At 43.2% G+C, this 20,869-nt stretch overlaps 1 protein-coding gene across 1 annotated transcript in view; it reads left to right on the forward strand.

Moving 5' to 3' along the window:
- Positions 1-410: 410 nt before the first annotated feature.
- Positions 411-20,869, forward strand: part of UMODL1 (uromodulin like 1) — a 49,365-nt gene continuing 28,906 nt past the window's right edge. The window contains exons 1-9 of the mRNA XM_068179591.1: positions 411-1,539; positions 6,719-6,961; positions 13,383-13,544; positions 14,312-14,418; positions 15,608-15,800; positions 16,619-16,759; positions 17,531-17,647; positions 18,933-19,187; positions 20,558-20,670. Of these exons, the coding sequence (XP_068035692.1) occupies positions 1,452-1,539; positions 6,719-6,961; positions 13,383-13,544; positions 14,312-14,418; positions 15,608-15,800; positions 16,619-16,759; positions 17,531-17,647; positions 18,933-19,187; positions 20,558-20,670 (1,419 nt within the window). The 5' untranslated portion in view covers positions 411-1,451. The remainder of the gene's footprint in view (positions 1,540-6,718; positions 6,962-13,382; positions 13,545-14,311; positions 14,419-15,607; positions 15,801-16,618; positions 16,760-17,530; positions 17,648-18,932; positions 19,188-20,557; positions 20,671-20,869) is intronic.

Here is a 20,869-nt window from a genome sequence, read left to right on the forward strand (position 1 = left end):
GTCAGTGCTGGCCAAAAAAATTCAACCAAGGTGTTTTTCCTGAAAAATTAGATAGGTCAAAAAAAATACAGATCATGAAGAGAAATATTTATATTTGAACATTGAATTTCACAGATTTAAGTCCTCTTTCTTATGATTATTTATTTGTGGGGTTTTTAAGTCAGATGGCATCCCCTGCCCAGCCTATAGCCAGTGGCTTCTTGTTGCCTTCCTGGCAGGAGATATAAGTGGTGCATCTGTGGATACAGCCTGGCAAGACTTCCTGGTACTAAGGTGCACATTCTCCTTAGAGCAGAAATGTTGCCACATCAATTCTTTTTTTATTTAAAAAAAAAAAAATTGAACCATTCTACAATACTGATTTTATTTTTTTTTTTCTTTCCCCTGGGAAAGCTTTGATTTTCCTTTGTTTTTCTTACTTTTCATTTTCTTTTCCCCGTGATGAGCTTGATATTTGATTTTCCAAGCCAAAAGAACAGCTCACACGTGCCTCAATGCTACTCCAGGCCCCAGCCGGGCTCCCTGAACATACACAAATGAGAGGGTCCGTGGTTCCAGATCCCTTTCACCCACATGAAATTGTCTGCAACACTGTGATGCATATTTAAGTGCTTCTCTGAACATATTGCCTCAGCTCCAAGAGCTGTACCTGTGATTTTCCATCCTTTAGTGTCAGCTCCTCATAAAATATCCTCCCGTGTTCGTTCCTTGTCTTTGCCTGAGCCAAGTGACATTGCACTGAAGTTATTGTCATGTGCTGTAAAGCTGGAGGCACATCTATCTTGGGAATGTGCCTTGACTATTTAGACAATGGAAAAAAAAATAGATTTTTGGTTTCTCAGACCTGATTCCCACCCTCCTTAACAAGGCTCTTGATTGCCTGGCATTGCTCTGTCTTAGGGGATGCTGGAATTGCAGGAATGAGGAGCACAGTGACAGCACCTGGACAAACAGCTTAAACTCAGGAATAAACATTCACGTAGAGATTTGCTTTTGCTCTTAGTTTGCTTTCAAGGTACAGAATTAAAGACATTCCAAGCACTACCACCTGATGTGTGGACAGGAACTGAATTCAAGATGTTTATACCTGGTACTTGAGGTGTGTAAGTCTGGCTCCCAGATGTTGAGTGTTTAAGGGCTGTGAGGGAATAAGTGCTCTGAAGGATAAACAGGGGCTAAACCAGCAGTTTTAAAATGCCTTTTTTCTCAAAGTTAGGCCAGGGGAGCCAAGTAGAACAGGCAGAAGAGGCAAATTCCCTGGAGAGAACACAAAGGAGAGAGAACCAGCAAAATTCCCAGTGGAGCATCTTTGTTTCTGTTGCCAGCAGTTATCACCTCCCTGCAAAAGGAAAAAACACAGAGCGCCTTTTCCCCTAATCCAAAAGCCTACGTGTGAGGACAGCCAAGCTCTGCCACCTTGGAAACAAAGGGATAAGAAAGATTTATCCAGGATGGGCCCTGCAGTGACCAGGATCACTCTTACTTCTGTTCTCATCCTCTGGGCAGCCACACAGCAGGGAAGGGGAGATGAAATTACAGGTGAGTGATGCAAACCTGGCCAGAGGACAGCTCAGTTTGGATGTTGGATAGAAATAAATAATATTTCTTTGAAATAAACCAGCCAAGGTGGCCCCTCTCTGGAGAGCTGGCAATGTCCCAGTGACCATTTAAGAATCCTCTGTTGATAATTGAACAGAGAAAATCTAACCAAGCAAAAACGTAAGCTTTGTCCCCAGCGTTTCATCCCCAGGCAAAATTCTTGTCATTTCCTTTGTGCCAGAAATGAACAAGGAGAATTTCTGCTTTGTCTTCAGTATTGTGCAAATTTTTATGAAAATTGTCTTTAAAATAAGCATTATCAGGAAATGTGCCTGGCAAATTCCTGGGGACGGGTAAGATGAAGCTGTGAAAGACATGCTTAAATTCCATCTGTGCTATGGGCTGTAATTTTGAAAAACCCTAACCTAACTGCAACTGCTAAATGAACCCCTAATTTACTCTTCATTTCTGGTTTGATTCATTTGAATGAGAAAATATAACGATTTTTGACTGCTCTTCATTGCTTTTCTTTACTTAAGTGGTTTTGTGAGTCTCAGTTAAATATAAATCATATTTCCTAGGTCCTTGCAGACTTTTCTGTTATTCTGTCAAAGCCACAGCTGAAAAGAGGTTTGCAGAGATTAGGGCCAATAGAGCTCCCATCCCAGTGCCATTTAAAGTAAATGGTGTTGACTTTAAAATTTGGAATTTGTAAAAAATTCGAGTCCATGTTCCTTTTTTTTTTTTTCACATTTTGGAGCATTTGCATTTCAAAACTGAGCTTGAATCTGCCCTCCATGAACCCTTTACAACAGTTTTTTTAAGGTTATGTCAAGACAAGAAAGGGGCTTATCTTTCAGTTTTACTGCTCTCCAGTGAGAAAAGATTTGGCAGATCCCAGCTCACAGTGGCTCCCATGACACCTGAGTGGTGAAGTTTCCAGAACTGCAGCTCTGTCTGTGGCATAAATGCTATGAGACATTTTTTTATTACTGTTTTTGGTTATGCTCTCAGTTCTGATCTGAGTTTAACCTCGAGTTCCAAGGAGCCTGTTCCTGTGCAGCCTTTGCTCCCAGGCTTTCCTCTCAGTGTTTGTTCCTATTAATAAAGGGTTTGCTTTAATTGTTTATGCTCTTGCTTAACATACAAAAACAAAAAAAAATTATATTTTCCCTGATGGTGCTGAAAGCTGGTAGCTTCTGAGACAAAATTCTAAAATCCAGAAATGATAGGTGTAGCATGTCCATACTAATGGCAGGTGACTGCCTTCTGCTGTGCCATTGACTTCAGCTTTGAGTCACTGAAAACAACAGCCAGTGCATTTTAATTCCATTTGATTGTGCCATAACCCCATAGATGGGAGTAATGAGAACAGAAAGCCAATTTGCTAAAGAGCCCAAATTGATCCAAGCCACATTGCTCAGCAGCAAACCGCTGTCAGCAAAATAATTGAACCCTGTGAGTGTCAAAGCTTGTTTTGAACGGTCTGGAAGAGATGGATGGGGCAGAGGCTGGTGGTGCTGCACCTTTCCCTGACACCTTCAGTCCAACTTCTGGCACTGAGGGCATCTTTTTGTACCATCACAGCCTCATCTCAGAGCTTTAGGCTTTGGCAGCTTCATTCTATACCTAGTGTGTGTGTGTGTGTGTATATATATATATATATATATATGTACCTAGTATCAATGTTTAAGTATGAAATATGACTTCATATCTGCTCTGACAGCTGTAGCTTCCAATTATAAACTGTCTCTAATTCTACACCATCTTATTCTCAGTTTCATACCTGTATTTATGTTGCACATTGCTGTAGAGACTAAGCCAGCTCAGCTGACACTGGAATTTTTAGCTTTCCAGTGCTGCAGCCTCAGCTCTGCACGGACAACACGAATCCTCAGTGCTCTACTTACTCAGTTTTTCCCTTCCAGTCCCTGCTTTGCTCTTGCCAGGCTTTATGTGAGCTCTGGAGAAAAGGAGGGATCATGGGGAGGAGGAACAAGGCTGAGCTCTTGCTTCTTACCTGCCCTACTCCTCTCAAAACTGATTTTATACTATAACAATCTGATTCCTTCATGTAGGAGTTTGTCTTTCTCGTTTTCATAGAACAATATTTGTCCTGCTCCTGCCTCATTCCCTGGTCACAACAGATGCTTGTGCACTTTCTCCAGGGAAAGGTTATAACCAAAATTATTTAAGTATTAATTCTGTTCCCCTCTGGTTATTTAGCCATTCAGGTTACATACCAAATTTTAAAAAACCAAAAAAAAACCCAAAAACAAATAAAAAAGCTGAAGAAAGGGTTTTTTTCACCCCACACCTACATGCCTAGAAGCATTTCCAGAGAAAGGTATTCTTGGAGCAGTCTTAACACATGGCAAGGGAATACTTTCCAAAATGCAATGACAGCTGTCTGCTTCTTGTCAGGCACTTGTGCCTCGTGTGAGGTGTTAATGGATCAAACACATTGAATAAGAAGCAGCTCCTGATCTCTGATTCCTGCTCCAGAACCCACGTTTACTTTCCTTTCCCATTGTCCCAGAGAGTTATCCTAAAGTTACAGGATAACTGATTTCTCTGCCTCGCCTCTCCTTCCATTTCCTCCTCTGCAGCCATGTCCTGGTCAGAACTCCATCCCAGCCTTGGGGCTCCTCTCCTGGCTCAGGCAGGGTCTGGGCTTGAGCCAGGCTTTGAGCCAGGCTGGGTGTCTCCCTGTCCCTCCTGGGCAGCTCCTTCCACTCCCTGCTTAGGGACAAAGAGCAGCCTGGTGCCTCTCAGGGGTGTGGAGACCTCAGCCACTGTCCCCAGAGCCTCAGGGAGCAGACACAGAGGTGTCCTGCTGGAGGCTGGCCGGGAGGAAGAAGCAGGGAGCGAGGTTTCCACGCTCAGTATTTTCCTGCTGACCTGCTCCAAGCAGCAGCACTGAGTGCCTGGAGCTCTCTGGCTCTCACAGGCACTCCCTGGAGCACAGCCCAGCATCAACTCTGCCTTTTGCTGCAGGAGGAAGGCACAGATGAGTGAGGCAGAGCAGGGCTGGGCTTCCAAAGGCCATTTCTAGACACCAAGTCTATTCCATGTTTTCTTCTGGACTGTCCCTGCACTGCAAATGGATCTTCCTCTCCAAAACTCTTTTCCTAGTCTTGCTCAATTGCACAAATGTCTTTTGTTTAGCTGTGAAAAAAGCACAGGATTCCTAAAAGCCTAACAATTTTTTTTTCCTTCTTGAATTATTTTTAACATGTTTCATGTTTTCAAGCAGGAGATAAGGTGTACAAATAAGATTAGCTGTAAATGTTTTAATTGTATGCCTGTTGTGTATATTGTGTTAGCTTCAGTCTGTCTGTTGGCTGGCCCTGGTGCCCTCAGAGCTCTCAACAAAAAAAAAAAAAAAAAAAAAAAAAAAAAAAAAAAAAAAAAAACCCAAAAAAACCCCCCCAAAAAAAACCCCAAAAAAACCCGCCCAAAAAAACCCCAAAACAGTCCTGCTATATTTGAATCTCTGCAGCTAATTCATATTTAGCCTTATTAAAGTTTAAAGTTTCTTCTGCTTTGGTTAGAGGATGATACAGGCATTTTAATTCCATCCGATCTGTTTCCCAAATGGGACACAGGGTGACTCAGCCCCTCTGGCTTCTGTAACATCTCATTAGGAGCCAGCCTGATGTCTGTGACATGACTGTAGGTTGCTTATTGCTAATTCTCAAACTCCATCTGCTTTTGTTTCTGTTGTTGGGGTTTCTTTCTGTTGTTTGGTGTTGGGTTTTTTCCCCTATCTCTGCTGAAGTATTTCAGTTTTAAGTAAAGCACCTAACAAGTTCACTCCTCATCAGAAATGGTTTCAGAACTCTGGAAGCTGAGTCCCATCCCCAGACCTGATGCAGTTAATGACTTTGTTTGTACTCAAAGTCAATGAACCACTGCAGGTTTCCAATGGCTGATCAACAAGGTCTGCTACAAATGCAGAGAGGCAGTGCAGGATCTCCAGGAATACCTTTTGTGTCAGATATCTGGAAGTGCTTCCCAGTGATGTATGAGTACCCAGTTTTAGCCTAGGGTGATGTCTGAAGGATGTCTTATTCCAGACATCTACTGTGACTCATCTGCCCATGAGTTCCTCACCCTTTGTTTCCTTTATAGTCAGTGGGAAGCAATGAAGGCTTTGGCAGCAGGAGGCTGGAGTGGGCTTTTAAACTACTTGGATGACTCTGCCCTGGAAGTGCCTATTGTGCTCTACTGTTAATTTATATTAACATATGTAAATTTCTTTAATATTAACTTGAGTTAAATTGCCCTTTTTCCGCCTCGAACCTGAAGGCACCAAGAACTCTTTGAGTTTTCTGCCAATCTTCATCCTTTCATGACCAAAGTGATGCCTATGACAAGCAGTCACTACCAATTCTTTCTTGTGTCTGTTTTTTGAAGCGATGTTCTTCCCAACGTCAGCCTTCCTGGAAATCATTCATCTGTGTTGGTTCTGTCACTACTATCTTATAACACTGTTTTCCACTGGATGCTGCAGGGAACTTCGGCTCTGGGGTGAAGTTGGAGTTCTGGCTGCTGAGAATTTTAGACTTTCTGTGCAGACAGACTCTGACTCCCTGGAGAACACTGCATTTGACCTGAGGCCATGGAACAGGCTTCCAAAATTGATTAATAGCACTGGAATTATGGGTGTGTGGTTGGTTAGAAGTGTGTAATATCACAGGGTGGAAAACTCAGACTTTGGGGTTTTAGAATATAGAAATAAATATGAAGCAAGATGGAGGTTTTAGGGTGGAGGCAGGTTGTTCTTCTTTACCTTCTCTTCTTCTTCACCTTCTCTTCCTTTTTCTTCAGGGGTTTGGGTGATGTTTTGTAATTGGACAGAAAAGTCCACACTGTGGACTTCGAGGGATCAGTTAAAAATGAAAATAATCTAGGTGTCATTTCTTAATTGGACAGTTTATCCTTAAAAGACCTTGTAACAAGCGATAGTTGGCCATTTTGTGCCTTGTTAAGGAAGGACTGCAGAACTCACTGCTGTGAGGCTGTAACATTGATAAGAAACAATAAACACCTGAGTCTGAATGTGAACTATCAAGTGCCTTCAATCCCGACCTTGACAGAGGTAGAAAAGGAAGCCAAAAGCCAGCAGGATGACAAGTTAATGCTGATCCCTTTCTTTCCTGTTTCTGTTTCCTAGAAAAAGGCCTCTCTTTGCTAGGGTACCATCTGTGCAACTACACCCTGACCAAAAATGTGTTTAAAATGGTTGCCTACCAAAAGTCCTATGAGAAGAACACGTCCTGTGGAGGGTGGATCCCGTGGATGGTGTGTCCCCAGACACTCTACAGAACAGAGTTTCACAGCCTTGAAGTCCCTGAAACCATCACTCTTACAGATTGCTGCGAAGGGTATGAACAAGTTGGACTCTACTGCTCTCTAGGTAAGTTTTAGTCAGATTAAGAGAGGAAAGAAATGCTTTTTATGGAAGAAGATTCACTTCAGCTGAGATGTGTAAAGGCTTAATTCAGTTCTGGGCCATAGTTCCTATTCACTGAAATAAATGAGTTCAAAATAATGTACAGTAAACTTTGTCCAACATGGCAAGGAGTAGACATAGCAGATTAAAGCTCCTGATTCTTGCTCTTTGCCACCTCTAGTCACAAATTCACTAAACTTCCAGGGGAGCCTGAGGAAGGCACCTGCTTGTTAGCCCTCCAAGGGCTCATTACCTGTCCAGGTTCAGGCCAATATCCCTGGCCAAGAGCAACAATTCACTGTCTGGTGCTGTGTCTGCTCTGAGCCTGCCTGCATTTACACCAGGAGCTTTCTCCTCAAAAGTAATTCAGGATGCACTTGGAATAACATCTCCTTTGATGTGGAGCAGGGTCTGTTCCCAGAATGCAAACCCAATTTTGGTTCAAATTTAAAACAACCTGTGACCTCAGGGCAACTTGATACCAGATGCTTTCCAACCAAAACTACACTAGGATCTATTTTCTTAGGACTTCCTTGGTTACCTGTGACTGTGTGGGAGGTCTGAGAACTGGTGAACTTTTTGGTGGATCTGATCTAACATCTGAGTGTTAATGAGACTCTACTCAGGAAGACTCAACCACCTTTGTCTCAAGATGGAAGACTTTTCCCCTTCCCACATCAGGGTTACCAGTTGTCAATCAGAAATGCACAGTTTTATCACAACTTGAGACATAGATGGAGGGGATTCCTTGGAGAAAAACAACTTTCTTTTTCCAATGGATAAATTTAGATGCTTTTAAGCTGAGCAGGCATCTTGAATTATCTAAAGCAGCACTGAACTGTTCTGTCATCTACAAAAGTTCTGCAGGACATAGTTTTGTCTCCTATTTTCAGTATGACTTTGCATTTTCCCAATTTCCACTTTTCAGTGTGGACCTGGGCATTTACATAACCACACACAGGAACAACAGATTGAAATGAAAGGTCCTGTTGCAGCTCTGGCCCTTGTTTTGGGTCATAAGACTTGGGTGACTCAGATGTGTGGGAATGTCCCCAAACCTGCTCCTGCACCAGATCATGTAACGTGGCATGAGGGGGGATGAGCCATATGTCCTGTCATGGGATCTGTCAAGAACAATGTGCTCATCCCACATTTAAATTGCTTCAGAGCATTGGAAAAAGAACTTCCAAACATTTTTTTTCCCCAGGCGTTTTCTCCACAGTCACAAGTAGAATCTTGTGTCTAGCAGGATTTTAACAGGACGATGGGAATACAAAAATGGTCGATGTGTTTTACTTGTTCCTAAAATTATTTGCTAGAGAAGAGAAATTAAAGCATAATTCCTAATTTACTGCTATTGTTTGGCTCCATGGCTGTTGTGGAGTCCCATGCAAAGGAGAATTTGAGCTGCAGGTTACTGTGTGCCCAAGCAGATTTGTCAGACAGGCAAAGGATCTGCTGCTGATCATCTCTATTTTTCAAGCATCAGTTCCACGCTGGGGGAAATCTCCAGTACATCTAATTATGGTTGAAAAGTTACTTCAGTGAAGTCTTTTGGATATACAGACATGGTCATACATGTGCGCCTGTAAGTATCAAATGGCAAGACTGAGAGGCAATCAGAGAAAATGGCATTTTAATTCTGTAGTACAAGGAAAGAGCTGTGCCAGCTAAATGTGGAAAAGCCACTGTGGTTGTCACTGTTTGCACAAGAAATCCAGGTGTTTCTGAACCTCTGAAAATCAAGACCATCTTCTTGTGTGGAAAAAAAAAGCATCTTGGTAACACTTGAAATATTTTTTCCCAGTATAATTCTGTCTATTTAGAGATCCCTAAAAGCATCTCTAGGGATATTTTAGGCTTGAGAGCTGTTGATGATTCTATTTCATCCAACATGAACAAATCTGTAAATCTCTTGTAAAGCTTAGCTGCAGAATTTCCACTCTGCCCTTGCCATGTTGTTGATGGGCACTCTGGGCAAGTTTGTCCATGAAATACTGTGGTCACCCTGACACGTTTTCCTGTAAAAGTTAACTTGGGAATATTTAAAACCATTTAAGGATTTGTATGGCTTCTAGGTGATTTCCATGTTTACATTATTCTGGTATCTTTGCTTTTCAGGGTATTAGTCATAAATTCTGTGAATGGTAATGCACTGTCTAGACACGGTCTTAAATAAATGATGAGAAGAGAAACTGGAACTGCAGAAAGTACTGCACAGCACGCTGCTGAAGTGCTGTTATTTTCTTCTTGACGTTATCCATGCTGGCATGCTCTCCATCCTGCCAGGAGTGGAAAGGTTTCCATGACCTTTCACAGCAACCTGTTCCTGGCCACTCCTCACCTGCTCTTCCTAGAAGGAAGCAATTACCCCAGCCTGGGATATGGCAGGCCCTGCTCTTCTGATTTCTTTACTCTAGATCACTGGTTAAGTTGCTCTGGTAGTTCTTACTAGTTGTGTGTTTGTCCATCAGGACAGTGTTACAGGTGCACACACAACTGACTTTGACATTTTTAAATAACAGCTGGAAAGTTAAATATCTAAAAGTTAGGAAGTGCTGGAATTAATTCTTAAGGTAGAATTAAATAAAACAACCTTTGTTTTCTCTCTTTTTGCCCAGGCATGCAGATCAGTGAACTCTTAATTACCTGACCCAGCTCTGCGGTGCCCCAAGGACGACATTTCCCAGTGCCCAGGGATGATGGAGCCCCTCTGAGGAGCTCCCCATCCTGTGTGCCATCCTGACCTCCACATTCAGTGCTCTGCTCAGCCTCTCGCTGAGTAGAGAATTATTTATCACCTCTGAAGGTGAATCCTGGGGGATTCACAGGCAGAAATTTGTCTTCACAAAAGCTGTGGGAAGCGAGGGAGCTCCTGTGTCATTCACAGATGGGCAACTGAGCTGCAGAGAAGCTGAGATCAAATCATTCTGTGTTGGTTTCAGACCTGCCTTCAGACACCTTGGTGCAGTTTTAACTTTTTCATTAATTTATTCTGATTTTCATGGTGCTTAGTGCTGCTTTGAACAACTTGTACGGTTGGGGCACAGGGCTGCAAGTCAAGCTCATGGACCTGTGAAAGCCTGAAGGTTGTTTCACCACACAAAACTTCTCCCAGCACCTTGTCTTTTAGGTAGAGATAGGATCCAGCTCTCCAGGCTTGCTTCCAGCTGCCTGAGTGGATGCTATGGTTATTTCTCCTGGTGGCTGGCTTGCTGCCCACTTTCCAGCATAAGATGAAACCAGAGAGCTCCTTATCTGCCATCTAACCCTGCCTGATCCCCAGCTAGGGAGGGAAAGAGTGCATCAGCACATGATGAAGGCTGGTTTTTAAGCACACATGTACAAAAATACCTCGAAATAAAGCCCAAGACAACTTTAATTCTTGAGAGCACTTGATTTGCAATGTTAAAGTCAGGCTTAAATCAGCGTGCCTTGTGTGTGCATCTTCTGAAGGTTTTCAGAAAAACAACAAAAAAGTAAAAAAAGACTCATTGTAGGTGTCCCAGCAGCTCCTCAGCAGGGCTGGGACCTTCCAGAGCTGGCATGCAGATGTGCCCATGCTGGCTGGAACCAGAGCTGCAGGAGCTGGCCACAGCTGTCCCTGTGCTCGGCTGTCACAGGAAAGCCAGGGGACAGTGGTGTCACATATGGGCAGCACTGCAGCATCATCCTGGGGTGAGAAGGTGCCGGAATGTCCTGTTGGACTTCACCCAGAAGCAGGTGGCTCCTGCTGCGCTGCAGTTTGTGTCCCTTGTGTGCCCCCAGCAGCTGCAGAAATGGGAGTATCAGCATCCCTGCCTGTTCCTCACGGTGTCTGCAGATGGGAATCCTGTCTGGGAATTGCCTTGTCCCTTTTTGAGTCCTCTGAAGCTGTCTGTCTCCACACCCCCTGTGCTGACAAATTGCAGAAGGTCCCTCCTGTTTGGGTAAAGAAGTGAGTTCTTTCATCCATTTTATTATTGTGGGCTCTGGTGAAAACCAGCTCTGCCTTCACTTTGTCCTCTGCCTTTGGGATTTTGTAAACCTTGATCACATCCCCCTCAGCCTTCTCCTCTCTAAGGCAAAAGGAACACCCAGGAAGGGTGTTAAATATTTGTCAGATGCTGGATCAGGACAAATCCCAATTAAACCCCTGGAGAGGCAATCAGGATGGAAAACATCCACCTGAGCAAGTAACGTCTACCAATGCTCAAGGACCCCAAACCCAGGGTTGTGTGATGAAAACTGCCAGCCTGCTTTTGGAACAGACTTTCCCAGGACCTTCCTCTGTAATTTCATCGATTTGTCTCCACCTTCTGATACCTGAGACAAATGCAGGGTGCTGGTCCCTGGCTCCACCACAACCTCTGGAAGAAACCATTCCTTCCAGATAGAGGGAGGGGAACTGGGGTATGGCTGAGCTAATGTCCCTCAGCATCAATCTCCTGGGAGTTGCCCCATCCTGCAGTCACAGCAGATCCAGCATCTGTCCAGAGGCAAGCTGGCAAGTGACCTTTGGTTGCTAAGCTGCAGTTCTGCTTCCATACATTTATGTAAATAACGGAGGAGAAAAGCCTGTACTTCATCCAAATGACACAGGAGTTGGCTGGCTTGCTCCTCACTGCTTGCTTGGTAGGTGACTGTCCCCAGCATGATTGAAGGGGAGAGCATAAATTGAATTTCCAAAGTGCATCTGGTACAATTAGGCAGAAATGTGAAGTGAATCCATCTCTGTTTCCGTTGATCTGAAAACGATGACCTTTTGATTTCAGATAAATGGCTACTGTGGCACCCAGCCAGGATTCAATAGTGTTTTCTGAGATTGCATGTGACTCATTAAACCATTTACACTGCAGTTAAACACACCAAAAAAAAAAAAAAAAAAAAAAAGAGACACAGGTGGGAAAAAAACCCTGCTTTTAACCTCAAACCTGTTTGAATTGCACCTGAATCTCAGAGCTGGAGGAATTTCCATGCCTGGGTGCAGCTGACCAGGATCCACCTGGTTTGAACAGTAAGGAGCACTGGTGAATAGGGAATTTTCTAACACAGGCAAATCCCTTGGTTCTCATGTTTGTGCAAAATCCAGTGTGAGAGGCTGCTTAGCTCCCTGCCCAGGAGGCTGAGAAGGAGCAATCACTTGAGGCTGGGAATGTGTGTGAGACTCAGCTAAGGGCAACCGAGGCTGTATGACACCTGAATGTGGCTTTGAACATCAAGAGGGATATTTCTAGGGAAAGGACCTGTTTGGGGGAACACCTGTGGAGTGCCAGCCCCAGAGAGAGGAGGACCTGGAACATGCATGTGGCAGCAAGTTATGCAGATTCAGGTTAAATCTTGGTTAATCAAATTTATTTCCCTGGATAAGAAGATCACTTGGCAGAGACCAAAAGTGCTAGCTTCAATATCCCCTCCTGCTTCTCAGAAACCTCACATTTACTCTCATCCAGAGCTGTGGGATAACAGAAACTGTAAACCCACAGAACTCATAATAGATTCATAATAGATTTATAGTTTGCTGTGGACCATAATAGATTTATAGTTTGCTGTGGACCTTTCACTTGGTATAGGCTTTATTACGTCAAATGTGGTTTTCCTGCACCACAACTGCTTCTATTGCAGCAATCAGGTTCATTTTTCTCCCGTCTGATTTCAGTTGCTCAGTAAAGGATCAAAAACCTGGAGGTGCAAAACGAATGGAAAAGAAATTTCTTCTAGGCTGCTTAGAAAGACCAGAGCTGAGCATTACATGGAGCTGTGTTTGGGAGTGTGGGTAAAGAAGTGAGTTTGTAGGGCTTGGAAATATTTTCTCTTTTCCTCCCTAGAAGAGATTTTGTGCTGGTACTGACCCAGAACCACTGTCTGCCCTTGGCTTGGGAAGCAGCAACCTCCTGCCTCAGCCACCTCTCTGCAGGGCTCTCTGGCGTGGGCTACCAACCTCCTGGAGTGGCCAGCTGGAACAGAATTACTGAAACTAAGGTTAAATTTGTGCCACAAAATGTTAAATGAAAGTTCCCAATTTCTCTCTTACACAGTACCTGTTTTCTTTGATCATTATCTATTATTTGGATTAGTCACAGCTGATATCAGGCATATTTTCTGTTTCTCAGTGTGTCCACATTTAGAAACTTACCTATGAGCCCATCCATCCTTAATTATTAATGGAAAGTTAGAAACTCAGAATTTCTGCAACAGAAATGTCATGGACAACAGAAAGATCTGAGAATATTTACACCCTTGAAATGAAATAATGATATTTTAGGCTGCCGTTTTCTTCCCATTAAAAACTCAGAACAGACAGCCTTCTCAGCTGAGGAGGAGGTGTTTGGTATAAATTAAATATCACAATTTTATGGAAACAACTTTCTGTATGTTTGTTCTCAGAAATGTTTTTGTTACTTAGCACTCAATAGATCCAGTGTATTTGCCTCAAGACCTGGTATTTGTCCAATGAAGGATATGGAAACATTTGATTATCCTTGCACGTTCGATACTCAGTGTCCAGGGCTGAAAAAATGCTGCAGCTCATCCAGAGGAGCAGGCTGTGTGGATCCCATGCCAGAGGGTATGTTACTGATAAATTCAACTGCTTCTAATGGAAATATCCTTAATTTTCCCTCCTGAGGGTGGGAGTGGGCAGGAAAACTGTTACCATAGCTCTTCCTGAAACAAATATGGGAATGTGCCTTGGATGGATTCCAGGAGATTCGGCTTCAGTGCTTGCACCCGTGTGTGGTATTCACATGCCCTCTGAACACAGAGACACTTAGGTTTCTCAGGATTTCTCCTGAGAGAAGCCATGAGAGAAGCAGAGAAAAGAGAATCAAAACAATTCTTCTCTCATTCGCTGCTCCCTGTTTGTGCCCATGTAGAATATAGTATAGAGACTGTTTACCCATGGTGATTACTTGATTAAATTCTAGTAATAGCTGTTTAAATTCATTAACCAATTAAATCCACAACTGTGTCAAGACTCTCAGCAGAGAGTCACAAGTTTTTCTTATTAGTAATATAACTAGTTAATGATAGTTCTTGTTAATATAATATAGTTATCGTGTAATATAACATAATAAAGTAATTAATTAACCTCATTCTTCCCAGACATTGGGGGCCACTTTTACTATACCTGTGAGCACTGAGTGGAGTGTGGGTGCTGTGGGTCCAGCAAACCTTCCCTGGCTCCTCTGCCTGTGGCATATGGCAAACGAGGCCCTAGCTGGCCCTCACCTTTGCCAAGTGAAATCTTGCTTTGCTTGCTCAGAGCCTCCCTGAAGCTCTGTCGCCTTCTGCAGCACCAGACCTCAGATGACTTGGCTGTTTTGTTTCCTGCAGGGAGGATGTTCTGGTACAACGTGACAGTGCTCGTGAAAATGGATTTTAATGAATTAACCCGGGTGGATTCCCACCTTCTGAATCATTCCCGCCTTTTGCACTCCGTGGTATGTACAGAAGCAACTCTTCCCTCATTGTGCCCATGATTCTGTTACTCAGGGGCCACTCTTTGCTCCCCCTTTGTTCTGACAGACTGTTTTTTTTTTTTGGCCCTATTTCTGATTATTTCTGTGTTTCTGATTACTGAATGTCAAATGCGTCCTTAAGAAATTCAAGTAACATTGATTTATCAGCTTCTTTAGCAAATTTTTCAGGTCTCTTCCAAGGGCAATTTAAAGACATACTGAAATAAAGGGGGTTTTCCTGCTTAAGTAGTGCTTGCTCCAGCTCTGTCTCAGTTCAGTTTTGGGCCTATGACAGACTGGGACCAGACTTCAAGACCTTCAAAGCATGATGTTTTCTGATACGGAATTTTAAGTTAAGCCTTTCCAAGACAAACCTATCTGCTATAATCTGCTGGCACTGATGAGCAGGAGAATAGAAATGATAACAACAGCATGCATGTCATTTTTCCTATCTAATTTTCCCTTCTCATATCCTAAAAAAGCAAGAAACCCTGGTCCCGTTGCTGTGTAGTAGGGGCAAGGATCCACCAAGGCTTTTACATCTTGGTCTAAAAGAAGCAATGTGAAAGTGAAATGCTCAGGAAATGGGAAGTTGAGGTGAAGCTGATCAGTGAGGGAGGACACTCAGAGTGTCCTGCTGCTTGTTCCACTGACTCTCAATGCTCAGCCCACCAGCAAATCCCTTCTCTCATTCCTGACTCTCAGTTGGGATGGCTTGGTCTCTCTGGGGCCTCTCTTAATCCCACCCTTCATCCTGAGTCTATTGCTTTTCCTCTTTTTCTTTCTATTCCCTTTGCCAGCAGTCCATTTAGCTGTTCAAAGCAGGAAGTGTTGAACAGCTTTATTGCAGGTGAATTGTGGTGGCCTGTGTGATTTACTGGAATCCATGGAGACTTTGCAAAGCAGGACTTTTCCCACCTCTTCCTGGGTTACTCCTTCTGCCAAAGCATTTTGAGATCAGCTCCACACCCCCCTGAGCTTGGCATTGCTGTAACATAAATCTGTTGTGAAATGTGAAAATAAGAACTCACCTTGCATAAATACAGGCCTAAACCACTTTGCCATGGTTTCTGAATTTCCTTCTGCACTCAGATTATGATAATAACCACTGCATAATTCATGTGCTGGGAAATGACCAAGGTGCTCCAGTGTTTGCTGCCCTGTTTTCCAGATCACTGGTGCATTGCAGCCCCTGAATGCCTCTGTGCACCACATCCAGAGTAACCGTGGGGACATCTACGCTGGGACAGTGGCCTCCCAGCTTCTCCTGGGCATGCACCACCCAGCTCCTCTGGCAGAGGTCTCCTCCTCCCTGAAGGCCATGGTGAAGCGTGTGTATGAAGTGATTGACACACAAGTGCAAGGTCACTGACTGTAATCCTGTCACATTTTAGGGGCTTTCGTCCCTCTTCACTTGGGATCTCATTTATAGAACCATAAATTTGCTTTCAAAGATAGCAAACTTTGCAAACATGGCCCTGACCTTTCTGTTATAGGATGGAGAGTTAATCACTATTTTGGAGTGAATAGTTTGGAAGGGAACACTTCTGAGCCCTCAAATTTATTTTCTCCCAGTAATATCATTTTTTTCAGATGAAAAAGCAAATATGTGCATATTTGTAGCACAATCATTAATTGTATTAAACAGGCTCTTAAAAAACCTGTTTTCTTGGGAAGCAGATATATTCTGTTGCCATGTTACTGCCAGTAGCTTGTATGAAACAAGTCATATTTATAGTCTGTTAATTACTATAGAATATTACTATGTACTTTTTAAGTGTTACATAAACATTTCAATATATTAATTTTAAATTATGTCAAGCTACTTATTGCTCTGCAGTTGTCTGTACATTTTCACCCCAGAAATGCATTTTTCTTATTCTGTGTTTACTCAGGTTTTTTACTGTTTTCAGTAAAATCACTGGGTAGTCCTCCTTCCTCCTGTGCTGACATCTCAGGTTTGGATGGCATCCTACAGGTGTAAGCAGGAGCTGCTCCTAATTGTCTTCTAATTCCAAAGAATTGGGATAAAAAGTGATAGGGTGGTAACATCCAGAATAGCTTTAACAGCATTACTGCACATTTACACTGAATTTATCATAGCCAGAGCCTGGTCTACACGCAGTGCAGAGGATCTTGATGCTGCTCCCAATATCTGTGCAAGGTGTATTGTTCTTCCTAGATGTCAATGAATGCTCCTATGCTGAATTCAATGCTTGCCCTGAGAAGAGCAGCTGTGTAAACCTGGAGGGTTATTACAGCTGCCACCCTCAGCATGAACATGCCACTGTCATCCCTCACCGGCTGAGCCCAAGGAAGGAAGGTAAGAAATGTAGGTCTCACCCTGGGAAGTGCTGAGGATGTTCCTGCAGGACTTTGTGCTCCTTTGCAGGAGTCACCTGCAGGAATTTCTGGAACATGAGTGCCCCTTCTCCTCCTGTTGGGAGAAAATGCCACATAAACCTGTTACCTGTTTCTGATGGAAATGCAGAGTATTTATTTCACAGTCCCTTGTGTTTCCTCCATTTCACCCTGAGCTGTCCTCACTTATCTGCCAAAAGCTAAAGCTTCAGACCCTACTGCTTCTCAGAACCAGTCACTTGTTGTCAGTGCACCTCCCCAGCCTCTTGAGGAACAATTAGTGGAATTATTTCTACCATTTTCTTTTTTCCTGTTTTGACTGCAGCCTGGACTCAGTGGTTGTGTGATCCCGCCCTGAGCTCCTGCACTGCTGCTGAGCTCTCTGCTGCAAGCAGCTGGAGTTTGGCACTGGCTGAAATAATTCCTTGTGGTACCAGTTCAGCAAAATATACTTACAGCCCACAGACATCAATGGGCCTGCTAATGGGCTTTAAGATAATGAGATGAATAACTGCTTGCAGATTCGATGCTTTAATTAGAAAACAATTTTACAATCCCTTAATCTCAAAAATTAAGATAATGTACTACTTTATGCTTTTGTGATATGATACCATTTTTATTTTTTATTTCTATTACTTCTATTGCTGCTTTTCGTGTGGAAAACCTAAATGGTATTATTTTGGATTAATTTTCTTAGAAATACTCTGACTCTGATAATACAATTTTCCCCTAGGCATTGGAGTATCTACTCCAAGTTCAGTAAATGCTGTTAACACTGGCAGTAGCTCTCCTTCTCTAAGGAAATCAAGTCTCTTGTCCATAACCAACCAATCTACAGATGCTGGGTGCTGTAAGTAACCTTGGATTTTAATAAATGTTTTCTTGATTTGTGATGGGAACAAACCTCAGTGGATTTGTGTTTATATGGGTGATCCAGCCCTTTTGGGCAAGAGTTATTACAATCCTTTCAACAACACCCTGTTCTTCTGTGGGAGGAAATAGATTTAAGTTGTTCTTTGGGAGTTCAGAGAGACAGGCTGGGTATTCTTGATCTTCATCCACGACTTCTGATCGAAGCTGAAGCCAGAGGAATTAAACTGAGGCCCCTGTAGCGCAGTGGGGAGTGGCTTTTGGGGGTGTTTGGCAGCCACCTGGCTCAGAGTGCTGGAAACAATTGTGTTCTCTTGAAGCAATTTATGAAAACAACCTTTTCTCCTTAGCCTAACCATTAGCATGAAAGACTTGAAGCTGTGGCAGCAGCATGCCATGGTCTCTGGGTTAGCATGGGGTGTGATGCTCATCTCTCCTGCCCCCAGCTCTCTCCAGCAGAGGTGTCTTGTCTGGGCTCTCTCTCTCTCTCTCTCGAGCCAGACAGACTGGCTCTGATGCAGAGCAACTCATCCTACCACTTTAAACACCTCCTCCTCCCAGGGCAGGAATCATCTCTGAAGGGCCCTGTCTTTTCCCATGGACATGACAATGACTGCACTGCACTAGAGTGGAATGACAGGTGAAGTGCTGCATGCCACTCTCCCCCAGCATCTGTTAGCTGGGGTCTGGGAAGTTTTCCAGGATAAATCCAGGCAACCTTTGCCTGAACAGAGGCATTTTGGTGATTAAAGTAGGTGTCAACACATGTAGAGTACCCAGAGTCACTCTTCCAAATTTATTCCTGTTGTTTGCACCTGTAGCTCGCTGGCTGATTATTTATGTTAGTGATTTGGAGGAGATTAGGTTGTCCACAGGGATTGTGGCTGCCTTATCCCTGGAAGTGCTCAGGGCCAAGTTGGACTGGTCTCTGAGCAGCCTGGTCTAGTGGAAGGTGTCCCTGCCCATGGCAGGGGGTGGAACTGGATAAGCTTTAGGGCTCTTTCCAGCCCAAACTATTCTGTGATGCTGTGATTCAACAGAAGTGTATATAGTAAAAGAAAATAAAAAGGTTAAACACTAAATCAGTAACTCTAGTGGGGTGGTTCATGGATGAGGGCATCTGCTGGTGTGAGAGGGGCAGATTCTATCCTGACCCTATTGACTGTCAGAGTGCTTGTCTGTAGTGGATTTAGAACAGCAGAAGGCATTAAAAGTGAACTGTTGCTTTTGCTGTGCCAGCTCTTGCTGCTGTTTTCTTGCAACAGATCCCTCTGCAGTTACAAACCATCGAATCCTGAGCGTTACCAGCAACAGCTTTGAAATGTCCTGGCTTGTCAGTTCCACTCTGAACCACACTTTCCAAGTCCAGGTGGCCAAGGGCAATGAAACTGTGCAAAACCTGAAGACAGAGGAAATGCAAGTGGACGTGTCTCACCTGGAAGCAGGTGTGATGTATTCAGTAGAGATCAGCTATGAAACTTGTGGAAAAACCATTATCTCCCATCAAAATGTTAAAACAGGTAAAGAAACACTTTAAAAATATATATAATATAGTAGATCTCTATTTTCTCCCTTCTCCTCCATCCATCCCCACTCGCTTGCAGTTCAGCAATGACCCTATGGTCCTCACTGAACAACTTCTTCAGCACTTTTTATCTCATCTACTCCAGCGTTTATCCAACCAAGAATATCAGACAGCAGAACTTTGGCCTTAGTTGATAAAGCAGTGCTGGAGCTGATTAGATTATTACAGATATCAGGCTAAGCTTACACTTGTTTTTTAAAAATTCGTTGCTTTGATGCCTGGCACCGCTTTCTGCCACCCATCTCCCAGCAGGCCTCGTTTTTCCCTGGTTGATGGCTGTGGCCAGAGGGAAACCCAGGCAACTGGTTTGTCAAGGGCTCAGCTGAGCTAGCCAGAGTGCCCAGAGGAAGGGCAGATTCTGCTGAATAAAGGATTAAAGAGAATTACAAGGACTGAGTAAGAAAGATGCAGACTACCTGCCCAGTTCTGTTCAATTAACTGTTGGTGGGAGCTTCCTGAGGCCCTAGTGTGTTGATCAAACATAATTTTGCTTTTTCTCTAGTCTTAAATTATTTCCTAAGCCTCCATGCAAATAAAGAAATAGATCTCTCCCCTTTTTTTCAAAGAGCAGGCAGTGGACTCTTTATTACTGACCACAGTGGGAATGCTGCTGTTCATGTTTATCCCTAAGAGCCTCCCTTTGATGAGCTGAGGGATGACTCCAGTTTGGGTCAGAAGGAAATTACTCTCTTCGTGGAGGGATAGTAGGAGGTCTAGTGGTTATGAAAACAGAGAGCTGAACTTCAGAGTATGAAGTTGGAGACCTTGAGAAAAAGAAAAGTTTTCCAAGGATCAGTCCAAGGAGTAACAGCCTGGGAGTGTTTATACAGGATAAAGCAGTTAGAGATTCCTTGGCTCTTGGTTTTGGCTCCTGTACTCTGTACAGTGTTTGTCAGGACTCACCACACAAGGGGAATGCACAGCTTTTTGTTGTATTTTAAGTTTAAGAATATATTATCCCCACTACCAAGATCAGAAAAAGAAATAAATAAAAACTGTGACTGGTGGGCCAGAGATGAGCTTCAAGGCAGGAGTTATGTAGGGCCAGACCCAGGTATGTGTACACCCAGTTCTCATGCAGTTCCAATTAGGCACCAAAATATCCCTTTAGACCTGATATAAGTGCATCTTCTCAATGTATCAGAAGCTTGTAGAAGCCTGTTGGATTTATTTTCTTGATTTAATACCAAAATCTCTCAATCTTGTCCTCCTTTCCTCCATCAGCTAAGATTTTGGTCCAGGTACATAAATTTTAACTGAATCCTTTCCTACTTTGTCAGTGTGTTTTAATGTTGTGTTTTACAGAGGCCAAGATATTTGATGTTACTATGAGGATTCTCAACTACAACTTCACTGATGATTTCCATAATTCCAGCAGCTCAGCATATGAGGAATTTTCAAGGCTGTTGCTTACAGAGGTAAAATGACTACGTCTCTGTGTAATACATTTTTTTCAATGTAAAAGTTATTTAATGTAATAGAGGATTTTATGCCTGGATGAAATATTCCTTCAAAATCAGCACGCTATTTCCTGTGACCTTTCTTTATAATTACAACACACTAGACAGATCAAGCCCTTGGCCTTGTTAGCAATGAAGCCAGTGAGAATTTTCCCTT

Source organism: Anomalospiza imberbis, chromosome 2 (genome assembly GCF_031753505.1).
Source record: "Anomalospiza imberbis isolate Cuckoo-Finch-1a 21T00152 chromosome 2, ASM3175350v1, whole genome shotgun sequence".
Lineage (NCBI taxonomy): Eukaryota > Metazoa > Chordata > Aves > Passeriformes > Viduidae > Anomalospiza > Anomalospiza imberbis.